This window comes from Ornithodoros turicata, chromosome 9, assembly GCF_037126465.1.
Source record: "Ornithodoros turicata isolate Travis chromosome 9, ASM3712646v1, whole genome shotgun sequence".
Lineage (NCBI taxonomy): Eukaryota > Metazoa > Arthropoda > Arachnida > Ixodida > Argasidae > Ornithodoros > Ornithodoros turicata.
Window position 1 is genome coordinate 14,065,191 of NC_088209.1, and position 10,418 is coordinate 14,075,608.

A 10,418-nucleotide genomic window follows, 5' to 3' on the forward strand; every position below is an offset into this window, starting at 1 on the left:
GTCATCCGCGAAAAGCTTTATAGAAACACCGCTAGGAATTACATTTACTAAATCGTTCATAGAAATTAAGAATAATAAGGGACCCAAAACGCTTCCCTGTGGAACTCCGGAAGTAACCTTACATACTTTTGACCGACCATTATTAACTTCAACAAGTTGGCGACGATCCTTTAAATACGAAGAGCGTACGGAAGACCAGTTTCCTCAAGATTACGCAATAGTTTTCCATGTGGGACCTTGTCAAAGGCTCTACGATAATCAAAAAGTAGGATGTCAGTTTGCCCCGTCCTACCAAGAACACTACACTGTTAAAAAAGACCGTAAATTTACGGAAAAGCGCCCACGGAACCAGAGCTTCTCTTTTTCATTGCTGCTCCAATTCCGTAGCGGCACATGAACCGTTGCTATCCCGTCGTCTTTGCCAGGAATGAGTAGAGCAATATCGCTGAAAATGAAATATTTTGTTCAGACCACGTCACGATTATACTAGCAGAAATGTGGAAGACGATACATGTCTTCAGCGAAGCACATATTTACAGTTTTTAAACGATCCAACACTGATATCGCGATATTCGGGCGTAACTTTTTGCTCGGATGAATGTGGCAGGCTCAAGGACGCCGGCGTCTCGCCGTCAGCGAGTGCGCAGCGCGGAGCAATACAGCATTGTCACCTGAGCCGCTAACTGGAAGCGCGCGAAATTATTTCCTCGTAGACGCATGAGACGCTCCGTGAAGTTTTAAGTGTTTAGAAGTGCATCTAGTGTTTGGTCTTTGGCCGACTGTACCCCCGCAAAGCACAGGTGAGTTGAAACTCTGTTTCGTTGTTCCACTACTATACCAAGTCAAATAAGCACCACTTGTATGCATGGTTGAAAAAATTGTTTCGTTGCAGACGCATTTCAGCAACGGTGTGCAACAGCAGGAGAGCAGTGTCTGTGTGTGTCACTGTGTGTGGATCATGAGTAGAAACGTAAAGAGTTGCCTAACCTTTAGTTATTCAGGGGGAGGCTACTGAAATAATTTGTGTTTTGCTGTGATCTCGCACTAAAAATTGATAAATGTTGTGACTCTATCTTCCCCCTTGGAGCTGGAGTAAACAGAATTCCTCTGTTGTGGAAGGTTCACCTGAAGGTGTCCCAATCTCCAAAGTGGATATCATTCCGATATGGCCTGTTATACTTTCCATTGAAATCTGTTGCATTTGCACTATAGGAAGGCCTCCTGTCTGCAAAATTGCAATCCTCTACAGTTTACAATTCATCAAAGAGGTCACATTTCACAGTCTTTCCAGACAAATGTACCTTTACTAGTCAAAGCGACGTCAAAATTTTCACCAGTAACAGTTTCCTGCTCGCACAGCTGAAGGCTGTACATAAATGTATCCCTTTTTTGCACTCTCTTGGTAGGTGGTATACGGGTGCACTTTGTTCCTGCAGAAATTTTCATCTCGTCGAGCTCTTTTCGACCATCTGCTATCACATGAAGATTTTGCAAGTGGTGTTCCTTGCACCATAGAGGAACCTAATGCTGCTTCTAAGAACTATAGAACCAATTCCTCCAGGTGTCATCCTGACGAAATGCCAACACATTCAACACAAAAAGTATTGTCTCAAAAGTTTTGCTCTCTGACTTCTTGCAGCCAGCAGTGTGGACAGTGAGGAAGCACATATTGCACGCTGAAAACATCACCTCATTATAGATGCATTGTGCACTGTGAGTTGACAGTCCCTTCTTGTGTGCTTCGACAGTCACTATCCATGGGACTCAACATACAACAGGACACTACCTTGTGGTCTCCAGAGACGAGTACAACCTGTGCTATGGGAAACTGGTACACATCTTTGTGGAAACTGGCCCGGAGGTGATGCCAATTTTTCTCTTTCGCATAACGCCATCAACCTTCCTACAAGACCTCATGCTATACCATCTTGAATCTCAGGTACAAGTGAATATTGTTGTGTGCGACCCTCAGGATTAATGGACAGTCATCCATATTCAGCTTATGAAGTAATAAACTCTATTGTTGTCTCCCCCAGAATATCACTGCTCAACCATGGTTATGGAGGTATATATAGTCTGTTTAACCAAATTTTTGCCAAATATATACAATACTTCTGGTTTCGCTTACTAACTTCTAGTTTTCTGACACAGAAAGTTCCATATGAGAGGTACATATATTTCCCTATGCGTGCTACAGTGATTGCTACATATGTGTGTGGTTTTCAAAGCTTGCTCAATGCTGCTGCTTTTTCTCTTTCTTTTTTTTACTAGGCGTTTCTGAAGATCAGGAGTAGAGATCACAAAACGAAAAACTTGGTGTCAGTAACATGTCTTGAGGAGCTAATCAGAGTTGCTGTGGGTCATCGAATTTGTCAGGAAGGCGACATACAGGTATGCCACTTTTGTTATAACGTTTATAGTGCTCGTATGAGCTTCAATTGCATTGTTGTTCTAAAAATCTTTGTAACACCAGTTATTTGTTTCTAGGTGTATTTAGTGGATGAGTTATCACTTTGCTGTATGGTTGCTGGTGCTGAGAAATGCCTCGATGACATTTTCATTGTTAAAAATGGACTATGGAAACAAGGTATAGTGCATACATCTCCAGATGCCACTTTGCCCTCTTGCTTGGGGCTTTAAGTGCCATTTTTTGTTTTGCTTTCCTGTTTAGATCAGTCAACATGTGTGAGTGCACCTTCACCAATCCCACAAATGCCTCTGCTCTCACGAATTTATTACCCTTGGGAGAGCCTCAGCAAGACAGTACTTGATGCATTGGAAACAGACAATGTTCTGCTTCCCTCTCAACGACAGGAAGTGGCACACATGGCAGCGTCATGGCCCTGCATATCCATTAAAGGTGGGAGGCACTCCTGATATTTATTCACAGGTATATTTGCTGTTTGCATGGCTTACCTGGATAGAGTACAGCAGATATAAAAAAAAATGTTGTGACATGCATTGAAATGTTGTAGGAGAGCATATCACATACAGGTAAAATATAGCATTTTGAAAATCACGTCATGTAGTAGTAGTATCTGCGGGCCTGTCTCGCAAGAACCCTCCTTATATTATACTACATATTTACTCGGCTGGTACGATACATACTGCAGTAAATACAGCAGGCGATGTAACACATACGTATAGCAGAGGCCATATCAACTGCTAACCTTTCAGAGACATTCATATGCTTCACATATGGTGATGTCTCTGCCATGCTGAACTATGCTGATAAGCATGTTTCACGGATGAAAAAAAAATCCTATCTATGTGCTCAGAAATTTGTTGTGCCACTTGCAGTGGTGGACGTGTAGTGTTCTTCATAAACTTATTTGGAATAGTTGATAGAGAAATGGAGTGTTTGTCCTGATCATTACACCATGTGAAACTAAGAATATTTCATGCAATTATTTTGAATACTCATAAGGAAATTTTATTAACTGGTTGTGATTTTAGGCACCTGGTTGGTATCATTGAGAACGAAGGGAGCCAGCAGGCATAAAAAAATCAAGAGGGCTACATACATAAATGTGTGAGGCAGTGAGGGCAGCAGATGAACATAGCAAGAAGTGGGAACATGTAAGTTGTAAATGCTTCCTACGAGCATATTACATTTCTTTATTCATCAAATAATTTAATTTGTCGTGGAAGTATTATGACTAAGGAGGCTCAGTAATACTTTCTTTTCTTTTCAGCTCATGTGATACATAGCGGTCAAATGTTCCGCCACCAAAGTCATGCACAAGTTATTTGTAGTCTTTCCAGTAATTTCCAAAATAAAGGGTTATTATTGAAAAGCTATCCTCTCTGGACACACAAAACATGAGAATTGAACATTTAACAATGAAACAAAATCTCTGGACATCTCACATTCATCATAAGGACTGCAAAGGAAAACGACAGGAAACCAGCTAGCATCATGGCCGACAGCATTTATCCCTGTTTTAAAGCGGAATCATCGTTTCATTACTGGACAGCGCCCCGTCATTATAATTAGTGAATTGCTGCCGTAATGAAGAGGCACATCACGAGTACAGTTTCCTATACTTACTGATATATAGCAGTACCTTGCCCAAACGGCACTTCGGTGATGATGTACTATTTACTGAGTGGTAGCCGTTGGCAGTTCACAACAGACTCAACACCGTTTTTCTCAGTTACGGATGCATTCCTGTACATTCGCCGTCTACCATCAGAGCCGTTACGGAAGACTACGGGCACTTGGCTGGCATCAACGGATAGCAGCATTCGTTCCCGTTTTGAAACGGAATATTTTCTTACAGTGTAGTAAGATCACGAACCACTGAGATCAACTGAGTTAGCGTTGACATAGATTTCCTAAAACCATGTTGGTGTTCAGAAATATACCCACGATCATTCAAAAATGTCCGTATGTACCCACCAATAATGTGCTCCAATAATTTAGAACAGGTACTAGTGATAGACACTGGCCGATAATTATTGACGAACAATGGATCGCACTTCTTGTCTATTGGGACTACACGAGCAATTCTCCAATCATCTGGGATGTCACCCGTGAGTACCGACATATTGAAAAGGTTCGACAAAAATAGAGATATCTGCAGTGCATAGCGGCTCAAAAATTCGTTTAGTATACCATCCGGCCCAGTAGCCTTTTTAGTATTAATGTTCAATAACATGTTCAAGACACCCTCTCTAGACACCGTAAAATCCACCCCGGATCTCCTACCGGCGACTGGATACGATATACTTCAGGGCTAGCAAAGACACTTTGAAAATAATTCTCGAAATTTGCGGCAACGCGACACGGATCAGAAACTATATATCACCAGAAACTTTTAGTTTTAGCTCGTCATATTTACCTTGTTTTAAGTAACGCCAAAACATTTGAGGTTCCTGCTTCAAAAATTCATCCAATCTGTATGTGAAGAAATGTTCTCTGGCACTCTTAACCTTTATAGCAACGTTTGTTTTCAGCGCGTTAAATTCCGGTGTACACGTTCTATACGATTTTCTCAGCCTTTTAATTTTACGTTTCATATTAATAATCTCCCGCATTATCCAGGGGGTTGATCTCCATTTATGGACATTTTTTTTTTGACGGAACAAAGTTGTCAGTACAATACTTAATAGTATCGCAAAAATCTTTCAATCTTTCTTTCTTTCAATCATCATCATCATCATCATCGCAAAAATGTTTATAAGAACCTTGAACGTTAGTGTACTGTGCGATATCATTTGTGACACTCAATTAATGCACTATATTCGACGCCAAGCACACTTTTCTACGTTCATCTCGAGTTCCTTTCAATGGGACCAACCGTGTACTATCTTTTTTCATAGTTTCGTCGCTTTATTTTATTTATTATTCATTATTATTTTTTATTTTTCGTTTTACGAGACGCAGCCTGCAGAATGTGTTACCCAACACGGGAAGCCAGCTAGCTCAGGAAGGCATTGTCTGAACGTCGGAAGCTCACGATGATGAACGCCATGGCACGTGCAGCCAGATTGCGCTGGGGAAACACCGCTGTCTGAGGGCACTCCGCCAAGTGCAAGGCCAAATTGCGGTAGAAGGCAAAAAGCACGAGGAGCACGGCGACCCCCTGGGATTTCACGTCGTCCTTTCGCGCGAAGGATGTGTGTGCAACTGCTGTGTTCCGCTTTGAAAGCGATCACCGGTGCAGGAGGCGGATTATATAAGCCGAGCAGACACCCTTTCATCATCAGTTCTCCTGGGCGTTAGAGGTTCAGATCTCCATCATGGTTTCCAGAGCAACGATCTGCATTTTCATTGTGCTTGCTGGTAAGTGGTTAGTTTCTGTATTTCAGTTCGTCTTCGGACAACCCTAAAAATAAACGGAGCTTCGCCATGTAAGTTATATCCGACCTGGAACAATTATGTCAACTCGGTCACTTCAAGATCACTTAAATATGTCTGTTTGGTAGTTTGAAGCGTAATTTATATCTTTCGTCTCAGGCAACTGAGTACATCGCTTATATTACCACTCTTCGTCCTGAATTCGAACACGCGCCGCCTGTCGTTACGCATCACGAATGTATGCTTGGACAGAAAAGTAGAATCTGTTCAAAACAAGGCTTCCCGTTCTACGACACAAGAATATTCCAGTAAATCAGTGTCACTCACATTAGACCGTCACTTTCCCTGACGCTCTTATCTATCAGAAGAAAAATTACGAGCTTATCGTTCTTCTGCAAACTCTGTTCTCCAGTTTCACCAACTCTATGCTGTCCACAAGCCGCTTCAACAACATTTCGGTTCTTTCACTCACACGAAATTCGTACATGTTCAGTCCATACTTCCAGCCCCGATTTCTCCACTCGCCTCATCTACATTGTTTATCGTTTGTGTCGCTTTGTTGCCTTTCACACTTGGAGTACATACATGCTCTATTATATTCGCTCATTATCTCCAGCTCCAAACCTCACTGTAGTGGCCGGTTCGAACTGTTAGGGTAAATGAATGAAATTAATGAAATACGCTCGTAGTCAGCAGTCATCCCGTATGGCCCTCCTCTGCTTCGTAGAAATCGAAAAGTTTACGCCTTTTTGTGACACTTGTTTGGCTTTGTTAATTGTCACAGAAAAAAAAAGTGCATCGAGCATGTTATGCGGTTATGTTCTGTTTTAAGAATGTGCGCAATAAAACGAAAAAAAAAAAACGATTTCTTTGAGTTTACATCGAAACACTAGTATGCGGTTCACGACCAAAATGCAACCCCGTAATACTTCTGTTGAAAGCCGGAGGGTGGACCAAGACGAAACACTTGACGACATCGCGTTACGAAAATGCCTGTACACTTTCTATGCCAACTGCAGGGTGGGAAAGAATGCAATGCTTACCCACACGACACTTAAAAAATATGGCCTTTACTATTGTCCGCACTTGTATGTATTACCTGCATACTTCTATAGAGGTTTCGAGGACTTGTAGGCGTCAAGACTCCTATTTATACCTGAAGGATAGACTTGTATTGTGGACTAATCAAATGAGTCACAACAATAGTGACTACCTTTTGTATCGCCAACTGGAGGTCAAGTTGACTCTCCTAGATCGTGTTAGTGGAGTGATCTGGAAAGTCTAGTCCACACCCTTGTCCATTTGATTGTAATTGCCAACGTGCAGATGTGAAATACATGCTATGCAAGACACTCAGACCAGGGGAGCCGCAGTTTCACGAACGGTGTGACACTGCGACATTGGAACATATTACGCTCACATTGGATTTTGTTTTTCTTCCATAGTAGCTGCCGCTGTATGCAACGCCCAGTTTGTAAGTATCATCCTATTTTCTTCGTTTGCTTAATTCAGTGCCCTGGCAAGCTTATAACCAAACAAACTTAACAAAATCACATACACAACATTTTCATAAACGACAAACAGGCCGTTTAATTGCGAGAAGTTGATGGAAATGTTATGATAAGCTTCACTGTCAGGAGAGAAATCTTGCATTGGTGAGCGGATGGTGAGAAGAGACTCTTGGCCCTCTCGCTGGTGAGGTAATTGCTTGGGCCGCGGTCAAGTTCAGCTCACCAACGCCATATATGCCACCACGGCGCCGAGGACGTGTTTATTGGAGTGATGTAGGCGATGGTTGATTGTTAGTCAAATGTGGTTAAGCTTTGTACACATTGTGCAGATTGTACAGATTGTACTTTGTACAGACGTCTACACCGTGCTAACATATTTTGGTGTCATCACGGGTGTGTTACGGAGCTTTCTTTCTTATTTTGACACGTTATTCTTTAACGTAGAGAGCCGGAGGAGGAGGACGACGTCCCCACTTTAACTTCAGGCCGGAACCTCCAAGGGTGAGCTGCTTCTTTCACGTTGTTTTTTATGCATTCTTAAAATAGAACTTCATCGCATGACGCGATCCTATAGCCATCCATCTTCCCCAAAGACGTTCTATCATCCCCAGATTTGTTGAAAACGGGAGGCGTACGCATGGATGTGACATTGATGCGGTCATCATATTTGTCACAAAAGGGCGTACGCCTGGCCATTTCCACAAATCACGACTGATAGAAGTGTCATACTGTGTGTATGTTTACGCAGGGATAGAAATAATGTGTTCCTAAAAGATAACTTCCCCAGAGAATAATAGGGTTGAGGCCAATCATTGCAGAGAATGATACCGTTATCTCCCATTACTTGTGCGCCCTAAAAACAGAGCTCCACCGCATAGCACAATGCGCGCCAACTGATATAGTGTCATCGCTCGTGATTGGAGGACAGAGGGCGGCGTACGGCTTTTTGTGGCGATTTTCATATATCCAAATTGCCACAAAAAGGCGTACGCCCCCCTCTGTTTTCGAATCAGAAGCGATAACCCTATCATTCGTGGCAATGGTAGGCGCACAGCGCGCGATGCGGTGAAGTTCTGTTTTTAGAGTGTAGGAAGAGCGGGGCGAACGTTGCTTTTTTTTTTTTTTTTGCAATGTTCAGAACCGCATATGAGTCAGAAAAAATGGGTACGAGGCTTCCCGTTTTCAGTAAATCAGGGGAGAGAAGGACGCCATTCGGGATAACGGTTGACTTGGATCGTGATAACGCTCTGTTTTAGGAATGTAGTAGATATTAGTGAGTTTTAGTACACCGTTGATAAGGTTATCGTGCCTATCGAAACCAATCGCAGTTGTGCGTGACTCAGAATCTTATCCACTGATTGGTTCCGGTTGATACGGTTCGACGCAAGTCACCTTATCAACGGTCCGCAAAAGCTCTCTACTTTCACTGCTTATTTCGCCCTTAAAGGGACAATAAAATCGAAAAATTTCTGCTCGCGGATATAAAAGTTGCCGTTACCTTGAGGGCGACACGAAAGGCACGCATTCCCCTGTTGCGTCGGTCGCGATTTTGTGATCGAAAGAAACAGCGAGTAACGCTTTTCCTCACCTCTAATATTGAAGAAGACCCACAATGCAGGGAGGCCTCTTATTGGTCTCCTCAAACGACTATCCCGCTACGATTGGACAAATCGTTTGATGAGACCAGTGAGAGCCGCTGAGCACTGTCGGCATTCCTGAAAAGGAGAGAGAAGTATAGGGGAGCGTTAATTGTGTTACTTCTACCGCGAACGCAGCAACGAATGAATGACGTTCATTTTGTGTTGGTATCAACGTAACGTCATCTTCCCATACTGCGTTTTCTTTCTACTTTTTCCACTTTAGTGGTCCTCATTTCCTAACGGTTATTTCCTTCATTGACACTTGTAGCACCGCGTTGACGTCTTTGGCTCTGCCTCTGGAAACAACCGCAGAAACTTCAACGCCAACGTGGGCGTAAGAGGAGAATACGATCTGCATCGCTTTAAGAACGGAGGCACCATCACTGGTCACGTGGAAGGGTCCCAGTCCTTCGGTCGCTTCGACGGACATTCCTACAAGGGAAAACCACAGGGAGGAGTTGGCATCAGCGCTAACATCCCATTCTAAACCTGGAGCGATCTCTTTTGGAGAGCAACTGGTACTGCTGTAGAAGATTACGAGTTCCTATACGTTCGTGTGATATTTCATTAAGTTCCTTACGTGATGAAACGTGTAAACTAGTCTGAAGGTAGAGTTCCTTTCTGCGTTACAGGCCATTTGTAAACAATGTGTTGTCTGTGGGCATCGTGAAACTTTGTAAACAGTACGGAAATAAAATACGCAGTCAATAATAATGGTATCGACATGGTATATATGCGTAGATTACGTATTACACGCACTTTTGACGCGGAACTTTACCAGATAACACGGAGAAGGCATTGCAGAAGGCATTGCAATGAATGACTGCATTCCCGGTTCTGATTCGCGGAAAATTGGAGGCGTACGCCTTTTCGTGACAATTTGGGTACGGCTAAATTACCACGAGAAGTCAGTTCTCAAATGAGAAGTCATAACTCTATCGTCAATGTACGAGGGGTGTTCATGTCAAACCGGGACTTTCTGTCTCCTGAGTGTACAAATGGCTCGCGCTACTTCTTTTTCGTCATTTTCACACGCGACAGGCCTCCGCGTTCACCACGTGGTGGTCCAAAGTTTGTGCAAAACAGAAGGCACGTGCTGGACACGATGGCCGACAACGAGGTGAGCGCGCACATCGAACAGCAAATTGTCATGAAGTTTCTCTTGAATGAAGGCGTAATGTCATCTGAAATTGACAGAAGACTTCAGGCTCAGTATGGTCACGACACACTTAGCCGCAGCAAAGAGTTTGAGTGGTGCAAACGGTTCCAAGACGGCAGTACATCAGTGCAGGACGATCCTGAGATCATCCAACCTGTGGAGCGCCTGGTCTTCAAGGACCGACGGATAACATGTCTCGAACTGGCTCCAAAGACGGACCTTTCTGTGGAACACTGAACACTCTCATTCTATCTTTCATGAACTCCTAGTTTCGGCCCGGTTTCTAGTTTCGCCCTACTTTCGGT

At 43.2% G+C, this 10,418-nt stretch overlaps 2 protein-coding genes across 5 annotated transcripts; both read left to right on the forward strand.

Moving 5' to 3' along the window:
* The first annotated feature begins 683 nt into the window (after window positions 1-683).
* Window positions 684-3,798, forward strand: LOC135369336 (uncharacterized). 3 transcript variants are annotated; one of them, XM_064602930.1, is made up of 7 exons: window positions 1,870-1,939; window positions 2,037-2,065; window positions 2,272-2,391; window positions 2,488-2,587; window positions 2,672-2,860; window positions 3,457-3,579; window positions 3,696-3,798. In XM_064602930.1, exons 2-6 carry the CDS (start codon window positions 2,054-2,056, stop codon window positions 3,534-3,536), a joined length of 501 nt encoding a protein of 166 aa, XP_064459000.1. In that variant the 5' UTR covers window positions 1,870-1,939; window positions 2,037-2,053; the 3' UTR covers window positions 3,537-3,579; window positions 3,696-3,798. The 3 variants fall into 3 exon arrangements, 1 of the variants encoding a protein (XP_064459000.1); XR_010415082.1 differs by lacking the exons at window positions 1,870-1,939; window positions 2,037-2,065 and adding an exon at window positions 684-1,861; XR_010415083.1 differs by lacking the exons at window positions 1,870-1,939; window positions 2,037-2,065 and adding an exon at window positions 2,135-2,168.
* A 1,721-nt stretch (window positions 3,799-5,519) lies between these two features.
* On the forward strand, window positions 5,520-9,673 carry LOC135369337 (uncharacterized). 2 transcript variants are annotated; one of them, XM_064602932.1, is made up of 4 exons: window positions 5,520-5,788; window positions 7,252-7,277; window positions 7,759-7,815; window positions 9,223-9,673. In XM_064602932.1, the coding sequence occupies exons 1-4, from the start codon at window positions 5,746-5,748 to the stop codon at window positions 9,439-9,441; spliced, it is 345 nt and encodes a 114-aa protein (XP_064459002.1). In that variant the 5' UTR covers window positions 5,520-5,745; the 3' UTR covers window positions 9,442-9,673. The 2 variants fall into 2 exon arrangements, with proteins under 2 accessions (XP_064459002.1, XP_064459001.1); XM_064602931.1 differs by having other exon boundaries at window positions 5,526-5,788; window positions 7,249-7,277.
* Window positions 9,674-10,418: the final 745 nt, after the last annotated feature.